Source organism: Esox lucius, chromosome 19 (genome assembly GCF_011004845.1).
Source record: "Esox lucius isolate fEsoLuc1 chromosome 19, fEsoLuc1.pri, whole genome shotgun sequence".
NCBI lineage: Eukaryota > Metazoa > Chordata > Actinopteri > Esociformes > Esocidae > Esox > Esox lucius.
The window spans coordinates 20,743,606-20,758,114 of NC_047587.1; the positions used below are offsets into that span (position 1 = coordinate 20,743,606).

General features: G+C 46.4%; 1 protein-coding gene across 1 annotated transcript in view; it reads left to right on the top strand.

Moving 5' to 3' along the window:
- si:ch73-386h18.1 (zinc finger homeobox protein 3) overlaps positions 1-9,655 on the top strand; it is a 15,825-nt gene extending 6,170 nt beyond the window's left edge. The window contains exons 5-7 of the mRNA XM_029115161.2: positions 1,333-1,583; positions 2,410-5,733; positions 5,830-9,655. Of these exons, the coding sequence (XP_028970994.2) occupies positions 1,333-1,583; positions 2,410-5,733; positions 5,830-6,648 (4,394 nt within the window). The 3' untranslated portion in view covers positions 6,649-9,655. The remainder of the gene's footprint in view (positions 1-1,332; positions 1,584-2,409; positions 5,734-5,829) is intronic.
- The last annotated feature ends 4,854 nt before the right edge of the window (positions 9,656-14,509 follow it).

Sequence of the window (14,509 nt, forward strand, 5' to 3'; positions counted from 1 at the left end):
AGTACCTCCTCTGACTACAGAATCCTTTGGAATATCAGTGAACTAATGCTTGTACCTTTCTTTTAAGATTTCCCCCAAATTTTTTTAACAGTTTTTAGTTTAAACATAAATCATATTTGAAACACACTTTTTCCTCCGATGGATACACTTAAAACAAACATACAATCTTGGAGAACCATCGCAGTTTACATGTTGGTTAATGGCATTAATATGGTTTTCCTTCCACAATTCCTTCACCCAGAGAACAATTTTACTACTGGTCTACAAATATCCATGCTGTTACGTTTTGCCTTAATGACATGCCTGTGTCATCCAGCTGGCATGAAATGGAGTGCCAGGACCCCTAGATAATCATTGTATGGTTGATGTCCCCCATCCACCTTGACAAGTCACTTTATCCTCATAATCCATTATAGATAGCACAATCCTTAATAGGAAGAAAATGAAGGCGCACTTTGACCTTCGACCGCTCTTACTCCTGATTGTGAGGAACCCCTCTTTTGCCCATTCCAATCCTTTGATGGGGAGAGCCAGGAAGCCACCCCACAAGGGTACTGAACCTAGAAGAGACTTTCACCTTTTTCAATAAACTGAGAGAAAACTATGGTCTCCCTAGGGAAGAGTTTACTAAGATATTTGCAGATTAGAGAGTATGGAAGTAAATATTAGAGGCAGTGTACACCTACTTCCCTGTTCCCCATGTTTTTTTTAGGCATGACTGTCGGTTGTTTTTGGATTTGTATTTTCACATATATATCAGATCACAAAAACATGACGTTTTTAATGTATGATTCCATGTCTGTTTATAGTTATGTTTGTTCAGTTATACTGCAAGAGGGACTTTCAACCATATCTTGCACATAAGTCTAGATCAAGTTGACAGATAGAATCAAGTAAAGGGCCTATGAAAAGTCAGTGATAAGAAGTCAGAAAAAAAGCTTGGATGGAGCATGGTGAAGAGAACATAATAGAGAGGTGAGAGAAGGAATGCTTGATTATGGTCAGGGATCAATCAGGTTAACTGATTTGTCGATACCCAGACTCATTACATCCCCTATTAACCCAGACAATAGTAACTTGAGACATTGCTGCTGTGACTGCTACTGCATTGTAATATTCTAGGAATAGAGGTTAGTTGCGCTGACTCAGAGCTGTCAGTACAACTAAGTCAGTGTGCTACTCAGTATTAAACAGTCAATACCAGGTATTAGGTCTGAATGAACTGGTCTGAACCCTAGAGGCCTCCTTAACAGAAAATCAATGCCGGATCAATTAGTGTGTGTGTGTGTCTATGGTGTTGTGCATCAACCTACTGTATGTGTACCTTTCTAGATGGAAGCAGTGAGGAGGAGTGGGAGAGAAGAGATTGCCTATCCCCAGCCAAGCGATCATTCTCTGGGTTGGAGGAGACCCAGTGCTCCCTTTCTCCGAAATGCCCTAGACCGGACCACGTCGCCAGTCAACAACGGACGACTGCCAAGTGTCCACTGTGCCAGGCCTCACTGGAACACAGACACCTGAGATGTCACCTCACAGTCACACACAGCGTGGCCCAGGACTGTGTGGACAAGCTCATGAGCGTGGTAAATGTGTGTGTGTGTGTGTGTGAGTGCGTTCTGTTTACCTTTTATTAGCAAAAGTGCACTCAAGCTGAAGTATCTTGCTTTTAGTGTCTCTGGCAAACAAAGATTGCTCATCCCTCTTCACGTCTCTAACTTCCATTATTTTACCCAGCAGGCTAAGTGCTCTTTGTCTCCTTCTCTGACTCCACTTGACTGCCTCCTTCGTCCGTCCCTCTTTTCTTTCTTTTCTCTCACTTCTTTTTCTTATCCCACCATCTTCCCTCTGTCTCTCTCTCTCCATCTTCTCTCTACCCTCCTCTATCTTTTCATCTTCTCTCTCCACCCCTCCTCTCTCTCCATCTTTATCCCTCCCCCCCCCCCCCCCACCCCCCGTCTTTCTCTCGGCACCCCTTATTCTGTCTTTCTCCCCACTCTCTGCCCCCCCTACGGTAGCGTAGCCTCATTAATTCAGTCTGGGGTGATGATGGCCATTATGTTCCTGGCTTTCCAATTACTCTCTCTAGATTAAGCCTGACCTTCACTCTCTCACTGCGGCGTGTGTGTAATGCGTCTTTTCTGTCTTTATGATGCAACTGTGTGTCTTCTTTCAGTGTATGTATGCATCGTTGATTTAAAAACACTCTTGACTGTTTCCCTTCATCTCATTCTATTATTCATTAATTTGGTAAAAAAGTAAAGCCTGCAGTGGGAAAATGAGATGGTAGACAACGGGAGTATCACTGTTATTAATCCATCAAAAAGGAGCAACATTGTTTTGCCTGACTATGAAGACAGTCAGTCATCTGGATAGATTAAGACTCACGGTGTTGTTTGTTTTCCTTTCTAGGTGTCAGTGGAGCTGCTGGAGAGTCTAGAGGAAAAGGCACAACGGATGGAGTCCCCCTCAAACGACTCAAACGATTCAAATGATTCCAACTTAAACGGCTCTTACACCAAAGAGCTCCTCTCAAAGGAGAATCAAACAAACAACTCCTATAGAAATAGTGATGAAGTAATACCAGCCAAAGATGCCCCTACTCAACTCACCCCTCCCTGTGAGGACAAGCAGCCAGCAGAGGATAACCCCTCTCACCCCATAGAGTCCCCCAGCTCTCCCCCATCCCCCGCTCCTCTCCCTCTCTCCACCAGCCATCTCCCCTCACCAGCCTTATCTTCCTCCCTTACTAACGATGCTGTGCCCTTCTCTGATCGTCATGGTTACAAGTTCCGCTGCGGTAAGTGCAGTCTGGCTTTCCAGACGCAGGAAAAGCTGCAGCTGCACTGGCAGTACCACGCCATGAGGGCGGCGACGGAGTGCCATCTCTGTTCTCGCCGCTGCCGCAGCCAAGAGGCCCTTCAGAGACACCTCATCAACACACACCTGCAAGATCTACAGGATTCCCATCTAGACCAGAGTGGAGCACATGTCCAACAACCAACCATCCTCGAAGGGGATGAAGACGATGGAGAAGGCATGAGTGAAGAAGAGCTGGATATGAAAGAGGAAGTTGAGGGCGAAGAAGATGATCTGGAAGAGGAGGAGAGGCCCAGTCAAGAGGTTGATGATAGTGGTCAGGATGAAGGGCAGCCCTTCATTAAGGGCTCCAACCAAACAGTGGAACGCTTCCTGGACCCGGCTCGGCCCTACAAGTGTTCTGTCTGCTGTGAGTCCTTTACCCAGAAAACCATCCTGCTGGTCCATCAGAACTCTGTGTCCCACCTCCACCGAGTCAGACGGGCTCTGCAGGACTCCAGCCCTGTTCCTTCTGAGACCCTCCAGGGCATGGACCCCAAACCGTCCCGCTGCAGCCCAGCCCCTGACCCCAGGCCCTACCGCTGCAGAATGTGTGGGGTGGCCTACAGCCAGAGTTCCACCCTGGATATCCACCTCCGTTCCGTGCTCCACCAGACACGTGCCCGTGCGGCTCGGACACAGCAACCACTGAAGCCCCACAGCCAGCAAACTCTTGTGCCAGCCTCAACCTCGACAAAGGTTCCGTATGCCCAAGTCCCAGCTCTGGTCCAAGCCCATATCCCGGCCTCCAGCCCTTTACATGAAGGAGGGGAGGTGTCCACCAGCAGGCCAGGTCCTCCCTCAGGCTCCCCAAGCCTCTGTACTTCCCTGGGTGAAGCCCCGCTGAATGTCATGGTCTCTGGGCAGGCTGAGGGCCATCATGCTAAGAGGAGGAGAGTAGATGACCTGACAGTATCTAGGGGACAGCATGACCTCACATTACTCCAACAGCAGCTAGCTCAAGCCCAGTTATTACAGCAACAGCAGCAATTAACCCAGGCCCAGATACAGCAACACACAGCCCTCCTCCAGCCCCAGATCTTTAGTCCAACACTGCTGCCCCATCTCCCCTTGCTGAAGCAACATCTCCCTAAAACACCAGAGAACCTCCAACAGGGGAACCTCCTGCCTCACCTCTCGTTCTCCCCAGACAGCCTATTCTCTCTGCAGCAGCAGATGCTACTGTCTTTCTACCTCTCTGGAGGCTTGCAGCTCAACCCCAACACAACCATTAATCAGACCACCTCAGATCTAGCTCCTCAGACCACCTCAGATCTAGCTCCTCAGACCACCTCAGATCTGGCTCCTCAGACCACCTCAGATCTGGCTCCTCAGACCACCTCAGATCTGGCTCCTCAGACCACCTCAGCCCCGTCCTCTCAGACCACCTTAGGTCTGGCCCCTCAGAAGAGGGGTCATGAACTTCCCTCTACAAATCCAGAGACAACTAGTGTCTATGTTCCAGCTCGCACCCCAGAATGTGAGACCCTGGTTGAGACAGCGGACAGTAACTGCACTCTTGAGCAAACAGAGAAAGAGTACAACCCATCTTCCCCTCTGGAGGGAGCAGGAGAAAGAGATGGAGAAATGCATGACCGTGAAAAGAGGGAAAGAGCAGAGAAGGCCCTCAGAGTTCTTCTGGAGAGATACGGCTGGGAGCTGGCCCTGCAGTCCACTCAGAGCAGACAGAGACAGCAGCACCGGCCGGTGGAGGGAAGCCCAGAGAAGAAGGACGAGAAGCCGTGTGGAGAATGTGGCAAACTGTTCTCTGACTCACTGATTCTGAAGAGCCACCAGGAGTTTGTTCACTGCCAAATGATCCCGCCTGTTGAGTTGGAGAGATTCTCCAGAAAGTACAGGCTGCAGTATGACCGCCTTTACCCCCTCACACCTTTCACACCAGGGGGCCCTTCTGCGGCACCCCTGACACCAGCTTCATCACCTGAACCTGCACACCTGCCCCCTGCACCGGCCTCAGATTCCAACCTGGATCCAGCCCTATCCATACCCCAAGCACCACCCTTCTCCACCCTTGCTCCAGTCCCAACAAAAGAGCTAGCCCCAACACAAGAGCTAGCCCCAACACAAGAGCTAGCCCCAACACAAGAGCTTGCCCCAACACTAGACCCAGCTCAAACCACAGCTGCAACCTTAACATTCAAAGACCTAGCCTCAGCTGTACCAACACCTGCGACTGTGCCTGCAATCCTGTCCCCAGCCCAAGACCCAGTCATTCCCCTCCACACAGCTCTACCATCCCCCTCTCCTCCTCCACATCTACAGCAGCAGCAGCAGGAAATTAGCACAACAACAACCAGCCCTTGCCCAAATTATCTAGCTGTCACACCCCAGCTCAAACTCTCCATATCTCCTCTTCCCCTACCCCAACTCCCCCTGCCCCCTTTAGCCAATCTCCCCCTGCCCCATATTCCCTTCGCCATGGACCCTCCTCTCCTCCCCTTTGGTCTGATGCAGCCCATGGCCCTCCAGTCTGTACTTCAGTACCACTCCCTGTTATCACCCGGTCATCCGCAATCCCTGTCTTACCACGCTACCACACACACTACCCATAACCCACCTCTAGCACCGTACTGTAACACACACTCTGCTCCAAGCCCAGCCCTGCCCTCTATGAAGCGTAGGTCAGAGGAAGGGCCAAATACAGGGTCTCTAGGTGACTTGGCCAGTGAGAGATATGATGGGGCTGATAGAGAGGTAGAAAGGGATGAGCAGAGGCGGGATAGGCGACAGAGGACCACTATCAGTGCCGAGCAGCTAGAGGTTCTGTACCAGCGCTACAGTCTGAACTCCAACCCGACCCGCTCTGTGCTAGAGGGCATCACCAGGGACACAGGCTTGAAAAAACGTGTGGTTCAGGTACTCGCTGCCGTTCTCATAGAAACATTTCTTAATATTAATATTTAATATTACATTTTTATCATGTTCTGTAACCTACTGTCTGTCGTTGTTCAGGTGTGGTTCCAGAACACCAGGGCTCGTCAGAGGAAGGGCCAACTCCAGACCATGGGAAGAGGAGATCTGGGCATGGTTGAGAACAACAGACGCTGTCCGTTCTGCAGGGCTCTCTTCAAAGCTCAGAGTGCCCTGGTTGCCCATGTGAGGGCCCGCCATTGGTCCCAGTCGGACAGAGCTGCTCATGGCCTGTCTCCTCACATAGGTTCTGCTGACGACTTGGGCTTCTCCAACAATCATGGTTCATCACTTTCCCCTCTCACAACCATGGTTCCCTCTCTCTCCCTCCATCCTTCTCTTTCTCCGGTCTTTCATCCGTCCCCAAGCCCCTTTCATCCCCCCACAAGCCCTGGCGTCGGCCCTGCTAAAAAAAACGAAGCCTTTGGGAAGAATGAATTGACCTTTGACCTGAACCAACCCGACATAGAAGAAGAGGAAGAGGATGAGGAAGCTCTGTCTACAAAGATATCGCCTTCACCTGAGCGGGCTCAAGATGGTAACCGTAGCGATCTGTTGTCTTTGGGGTACAGTTATGGGATGGCGAGCTTCAATGTTCAAGACACCGGTCTGTCTGATAGTGTGGATAAGAATGGACCAAGGCAGCAGCAGCAACAGCGGCAGCGCACCCAGATGACCCCCCAGCAGATCGCCCAGCTGAGAGCCTGCTACAGGGATCACCCCACCCCCAGCCCACAGCAGTGTGAGGGTCTCGGGCAGCAGCTGGGCCTGCCACGCAGGGTGGTGCAGGTGTGGTATCAGAATGCCCGAGCCAAGGAGAAGAGGGCTAGGAGCCTCCGGGTGGATCCGACCACAGGGTAGTGAGGGATAGACTGTGGACAGGGGAGAGAACGCAAACAGCCATGAACTAAGTGCACGTCAGTCATTACTGTTTACTAACCACACACACAGCGAAGAACCAACTAGATGCCACAGAAGCCAAAGAGCATTCTACCCGTGTAACTCACACCCTCCTCAGCCCAAAAACATCAGAGGGAAGCTTTAAGACACCTCCTTTCCTCTCCTGTCCTCCGACCAATACCTCAGGAGTTAAGCCCTCCAAGGAAACAGATCTCCTATTCCAGACCATATAATCTGGAGACCCAGAAAAGAGTATGTGTCCTGTCCTCTTCTGTTGAAAGAGGTTACTAGTGTTGTAGTTAATTCTGGTGTAAGTAGGAACAGACTCTAGCATACTGTTAAAGAGGTAGTCTGACATTTTAGTGCGTAGAGCATTCTTTCAAAGTAAAATAAAAACAAAACAAAATTCAATTAAAAAAAGAATTAATATTCTTCACAAAGATCTTCTGCAAAGACTGGCTTGGATTCCAAAGCTCGTAACCAAAACCGTACATGTCTGTGGATTGTGTTGTCAATATTGTGGTTTTCATTCCCAAACTGCAGAACAGAGCAAACCGTGAAGGGTTGAACTGTGTACCAACCGATTGACTGTGGTGCCAAAACAGACATCAACCTTCTCAAGTTAATAGTTACTCTACTGCACATGTAGATGTACTGAACGTTCCTTATGTGGATAACAGGCCAAATAGCACTGACCTAAGTTCACGTTGTCCTTCGTGAGTGAGAAGTAATATAGAAGCTATTTTGATAATGTTCGACCAATATCTGTCAAAACAACTTTAACCAAACACTACACAACATTGCCTGTGTTTAGTAAATGTTAATTAATATGAATATTATGGATTGACGTTGTTGTCATGCTTTGATAAGAAGTGTTATTTCGTGTTTTATGAGAACATAATGTAGGCTTTATGATGTGGAGTTGAGGTAAAATGTTGCCTTTTTCTTCCTATCTCAGTAAATCCCAATAAGTTGTGTAATATATTGTTATGACTACTATTCTCAGGCCAACTGAAATGTTTTTTATTTTGGTCGTATTATTGTACTTCTTTCTCATCTGTTTCTAACGCTTGACAAAATCTCTTTTTTTTTAAACTTATGATGTAAATGCTAATTCTAAAGAATCCTTTCTGGATTGGACAGATCTGAGCTTTCTGACCAAGTGTTAAATAGTGTGAGGAGTAAATTTACAGTATGTAGTTTTTGGTTGACGCAGAGTCTTCCCTCAGACTGCTTGTCTGACCACACTCATTGATATATACTGAAAGAGTTACTGCTGAAAAATGAGTTATGTCTATTGTTTGCACTTAACTCTCTACCACACTTTAACCATCTCTCTCTCTCTCTCACCCTGCTTTGTTAATCTGCATCTGCAGTCTTTTTATTCTCTAACTGTAACAATATTGCTATAGTAATAATGGTAACAATAACATTAATAACTATGGTATTATCTAATGCTTTAAAACACAACCCAAAGACATAACAACACTGTAACTATTGGTGCATAAACCCCACAGAAACACTTGATAATGTAACATTGATTGTTAGAAAGAAAGAGTGACTGCTGTTATCTGCCTTTTTACCAGGCCACTGACTGTATAATGAACCTCCATGAAAACCAAAACCTACTTCTGTACTAGGATGGGGAGCACATCTCAAAGCCAAACGCTACAGGCACTAGGGCTCTCAACTAAACCTAGCCCTGACAGCACTCAGCAGGGAACCTAACCCAGTCTCTAGTGCACTAGCTTGGGAACTAACCCCAACCCTTTGGGCAGTCAGTAGGGAACCCAGCCCAGTCTCTAGTAGTTTAACTTGGGAACTAACCCCAGCCCTTAGGGCAGTCAGTAGGGAACCCAGCCCAGTCTCTAGTAGTTTAACTTGGAAACAAACCCCAGTATGTAGGGCACTCCTTAGGGAACCAAAACCTGTCCCTCGTGCACTTAATTGGAGTGTACTCAATAGGGAACCAACCCCAGCCTTTGGTCTACTCACTAGGGAACTATATCATAGCCATTATTGTGTGTAAAGCGGTTTCCCTCCTCAATGTAAATGTCTTTGTGAGCAGGTCAAATGTTCATTTGAGGACATCCAGTTCGCTGCTAACATGTTTTGTAATACTTTCATAACTACAAACTGTTAGAACACCCGTGATGCTGTTTATAACCTGACCTTGTGATGTTAACAAAAAATATATTGATCTCTAGTATTTACTCATGCAGATATGTGTTACTCTGTGGATGAGTGGTTTCGAAACAAAGATACAAAGAAGATACAATGATACTACAAAGATAAGATACGTCTATACTAAAGATGCTACATAGACATTGCTATGGCAGATTTCATTGTATCTAGCTGAGAAACCTTCCACTGGTATGTTTACCAGTTGGTTTCTGCTCCTGTGTCCCTGGTTGGTTTTGCCATGTAGGTAGCCATGTAGGTAGCCATGTAGGTAGCCATGTAGGTAGCCATGTAGGCAGCCATGTTTGTCTCTGCTTTAGTCCAAGCGACATTTGTCACCATGTAGCCACAGTGGTTTGGTAGCCATGTAGTCGTGTAGCTGCACGGATTGGAGCCATGTAGTAATGTAGCGATACTGTCACCCAAGCTAACCTTCCAAAGGATGCGGACTCACCCTGCTTTCCCTTTAGCTCTATAACTAACCAATGTTTACCACAATACCAATGATCTTTCTTCTCCATCGAATTTCCAAATACTGTACCACTTGGCAGTTATGTACATATCGTTGTTTTATTCTTTTTCCTCATTTTCTTAATGACTGTACAATGTAGATATTGTGTTGTTTACTGTTCCTGGAGGCTGTTGCCATAGTGATAACCAAAAGATTCCTGTGTTGTGCACCTGTTCCAGGCTCCTGCTCCAGTGGTTTTGTTGGTTTGTTATCCCCAGTTTTACGGATGTGTGTTATTTTACCTTCACCCTCCATAGCCACTGAGGTAAATAAAGTCTGGTGGACACATTTGCCCTGTGTCGTGTATGTGTGCGGGGGCGTGTTGGGGGTAGATTCCTGGCCCTAGAGGTCACTTCATTAATTACGTCAGTGACATCCAGCCAGATGACTTTCCTTTGTGACAAAATGATATGATGAATATTAATGACCTCACATGAATGAAACTGCCGCTGCTGCTGCAAACGCTTGAAGGTCTGTGTGGAGGGGGAGGTGTTCAAGGAGGGGGAGGGAGTGAGAGTGTGTGTGTGTGTGTGTGTGTGTGCGCATGCAGGGGATAGAATGTTATTGCCTGCTAGTGTATGCATATTTGATGCTGTTAGGCTGAGTTGGATGCGGTACTGGGAGGAGGCTTAAGGAGTGGAAGTGGGGTGTAATGTCATACACTGTGGTATCAATGGTCCTATGAGGTGGGGGCTGGGGGGACCAGAAGGGTTATAATGTCATTGGTGTTGGTGTGTATGTAGGCTCATTTAAGATTTAGATTGGTTTTGTGTGAGCTGAGGAGAAAGGCCAGTTCATGTTTATTCATGAGTCCCAGGAGTCTCTGGCTCAGCCACCAGTTAAAGAGACAGAACCCTGTTTTCACTGATAACACACCCACCCTGCTTCAGTCCTGCCCAGGCAGATGCTTTCGTGTGGTGTGTTTCAAATTTTACATGGTTTATTGGACATATGCACAGGACAAACAAAGCAAACCAATCAAACCAAATTCTTACTCCCAAGATTCCTGCTCGACAATGCTGGACAAAATGTGTACAAAGTAAAAATGCAACAAAATAACAGAAGACAGCATTGATAATACAATTTGTGTAATACAATGCGCATGTTCAAGTTCATGTTGCACATTATCAAGGTATCAGTGTACACCCATAAGGATGCAAGGACGCACACATTCAGCCGAGCACGTGCGCACACGCACGCACTGTAGGGGCAGTAATCAGTGAATGTCATTGAGGGAGAGTTTGTTCAGCACTTCATCAGGTATAGAGTGGTTTTTATTAGAAGATGTGCTCTCTATCCATCTTCTTAATGATTTTATAATGGTTGCTAGGCCGGTCTAATCAATCCTATGGGAGAGAGCCTGGTAACAGTCTATTCACAATGCGAATGGTCTGGAACAAAACCACATTCTCTTCACGGAATCCAAAGACTCTATATTGTGAGACTGATAAAATGATCTGCTTTTTAGTGGCGTTTTAAAGGGATAGTTCACTCAAATAGTTTACACACATTTGTGTGAGTTAGTTGTTTTTGAATCTTAAGGTTTTTTTTTTATGTATTTTTATTCTTCTCACCTCCCAACCCCACGGCCCTCTCCTGGATAGCTACTTTACATCCATAATGAGACATGGCTCAACAGCAGGACGGTGAGGTGGGCACGCGTCACTGGGACAGTTGTACATTCACCCTGCATTATGCTAATCCTTATTCTCATTGCACTCAGACAACACCACACACTCACCGTGATAGGGTTGGGTCACGGGAGCGTGTGTCAGGTTTGACTGATTGTCACGCTGCCAAACTGATCTGCATGCGAAAAGACCAGCAGCCTAATTACATCGCTTATGGTAAAGAGTGTTTTACACATAAACACACACACACAGATATGGACATTGTTGCATCACTGAGTCAAAGTGAGTAATGACGTCCAATCCGTCTAACCGTTTGGGCACTTTACTCTCCAGTCACAGAGTCCAGAAAGGGGAAACTGGAAAGGCAAACACCATAAAGTATAATGGATGTTCAATGGGGTAATGTGGTTTTAAGGCCGAAACACAGGTTCTTTTTCAGTATCAGTCTTCTTTCATGATGATATGATGTTAATTCTCCTGTTAGAATGACTGATTGTCGCTGGCATATTTTAATTATGGCCAAATTAAATGGATTGGCCGGTGGACTCTGAAATGTTGCTGTTTAATAATAACGAGTTGCTTTTTTTTTGCCAATTCCATTCCTGCTGGCTGAACCAAATGAGCTCTCACAGTTTAATGACATGCAAATGAAATTTGCATGAACTCTATGATCCTGTGATACTGCAGCCGGTATTAAATTCCTTGGCGTGTTTGAAGCAAAGACGAGCACCAGTCTGAGGACACCATGGGGGTTCCATTACATTTTTGCCATAAACACGGAACAACCCTTTATCAGAAGATGTTCAGTGGTACTGATCAAAATCGTGAAGGTAAAAAACAGATTCTCCCTTCCCACCTCCGCTTCCATTTCAGTCTGTCCAGCTCCTCCTCTCGTGTCGTTTATTGCGCTGCATTTACATAATGAAGGCTGCGATTAATTAAGATCCCACAGGAGTCTGGAGGGAGGGAGAGATGGAGAGAGTGAAAGGAGGGGTAAGGAGGGGATGTGGGGAAGAGGCTGATCCACTGCTCGTTAATCTCCAGACATTAGCATATCCAGTCCCGTCCAACCACAAGGCACAGTTTAGGCGTGTGAGGTGGGGTCGGGTGGTGGGGTGCAGGGAAAGAAAATTTTGCAGAGCGATTAAATCACTAATTATGATTGGCTGCTCAAATTACTCCGTCACTGTTAATTATCAACAGAGGAGATAACCAGACACACATACAGACACACAGCCACACCTACTGACAGTGTCTGCTGGGGTCTGTGTTCTGGCCCTTGACTGCAGTAATCTGACTAGCAGAGAAAGGACACACAGGGTGACTCCAAAAAGTAAAAACTCCTTTTCCTCATCGATTCCTCTGTGTACCACGGGCATGACATCACGTAATGTTTTGTAGTTCTGATTGCGATGCAGTTGACAATAGCAGCAAGGTGTCTTGGGGGTTTGTGGTGTATTGCCAGTATATATCACAGCGAAGTGCTGCAGCCGGGCACTCTGCGATGCTTTATGCCTACCAACAGCTGTTAGCTGTGGTATATTGGCAATATACCACCATCCTAATGCCTTATTGCTTATATGAAAACGGATGCAGGCCACCATAAGGGAGGAAGGTCTTGTTTCGTAAAGTTCCTTTTGTCCTAATTGCCAGGCCGTGTTTGGGAATAAGAAGTTCTTCTTCATTGACTAGCCTGATAAAATAAAGGTAAAATAAAAGCCTGATACACTATAAGAGATACCAGTGCCAGCAAAGATTTCAGTGTCTGCTGCTTAATAGATACTGAGAGAGCAGAGGGAGGTATTGAGAAATCCCCCCATGCTGTCCTCAAGGTTTCATGAGGTCTTGTGCCCCCCATGTCTTTGCCCCTGGTTGTTGGTTGACGCCATTTCGATCCCGTCTGAGGAGTTACATCCCGTTTAGATCCTCAAGTCTTAACCCAGCCGGTCACAGAGAATGTTCATGCTTTTTCTTCAGTTTTTAAGCGGATTGTTAGCGCCTGTAAGCATCTGTTGTGTTGTGTTTGGTGCAGTGCCAACTCTCTGTCTGTCTCTCTGCTGAAAGATACCACCGCCGTTGCCCTGATACTCCTCACCGGATTTGTCCAAACAATCCAACAAACAAACATTGATTAGCAATAAATCCTCTCTAGTCAATATCCTTTCTCCAAACGAGACCATTCTATTCCGCTAGCTCTGTTGTTTCCGTGTGTACCAAGGCAGCTGGCTGGCAATGGCTTCGATTAGCTGGCACATGGAGTAGAGAGAGATGGGTGCAGAGACAGAGGAGGTTGGAGGGAGTGGACACTGTTGTTGGTATGGCGCCTGTCCTTCAAATGCCAGCTTCCTTTAAAGTTCCTCTCAAAATGCCTGGCGGGTCCTTTCTCTTCAATGTCCTGCTTTTCAGCTCTTCAACCTTCTCTGCTTCCTCATCCTCCTGGCTCCCCTACACCGGTCGTCCTCAATCCTCTTTACATCACCTCTATATATATATATATATATATTTTTTTTTTTTTACTTGAATCTGTCCAGGTAAGTCGATTACCAAGTGTTAATTGTAGTGATGACCTGGTATCTGAAAATCTTGTCTGTGTGTGCTGGTGTTGGTATGCTGGTGTTGCGATGTGGAGGACTGTTCTGTTCCTGTCCCTCTTCGCCACCCTCCCCATACCAGTTTGTGGGAACCAGCCTGAGTGGATGGCACCGTGCCAACCTCATTCTCAGTTCCTATCTCCACCGCACCCTTTGCCCATCTCTCTCTCTCTGTCCCTCCCTCTTTAACCCCTGTCTTTTTTCTGTCTTTTTGTGTCGGTTTGGGTATCTGTCTGTCTACTGGTCTTTGTTGTGTCTCTGTATGTCTTTCTGTGTGTTTTTCTCTGTCCGTCTTTCAATCTGTCTCAGTATGTTTGTTGTTTCTTTGTCTGTTTCTGTGTCTGTCTTTATTTGTCTGTTTGTTTCACTAACTGTCTCTCTTTCCCTTTCCCCATCTCCTTGTGATGCCCTGAAGTTCGTCAGACTAATTTCTCTGGGGTAAAATATAACACACACACCCCAGGAATTCATAAAAGGAATCCTATTTATTTTTAGCTCAGACACACATACTTTACATACTCACACAAATACACACACACTGGCCAAAACACAAACCATAAAAGATCACTGTAGATTAATGAGAGGTAATTTTGGTGTTTTTTAAATGGTGTTCACCTCTCCTTACTCTTCTTTCTCATTGCGTTTCTTTGCTTTTGTTTTTCCTTTAAACTCTCCTGTATTGTTAAACAAAACCTACTATGATAGATCGTTATTATGCTAATGTGCCTCATTAGCATAAACCATAATGTAGTGAATATGTAAATGAAGGGTGTAATATATGCAAGGCTGCAGGGGGAGGAATTCTCCTATCTTCTGTTTATCGTCTATTACTACACACCTCTGTACCCCCTGTTCATTCCTCCCTCTATTCTGTCCTTTTCTCCAACCTCCATCTTGTCACACACACC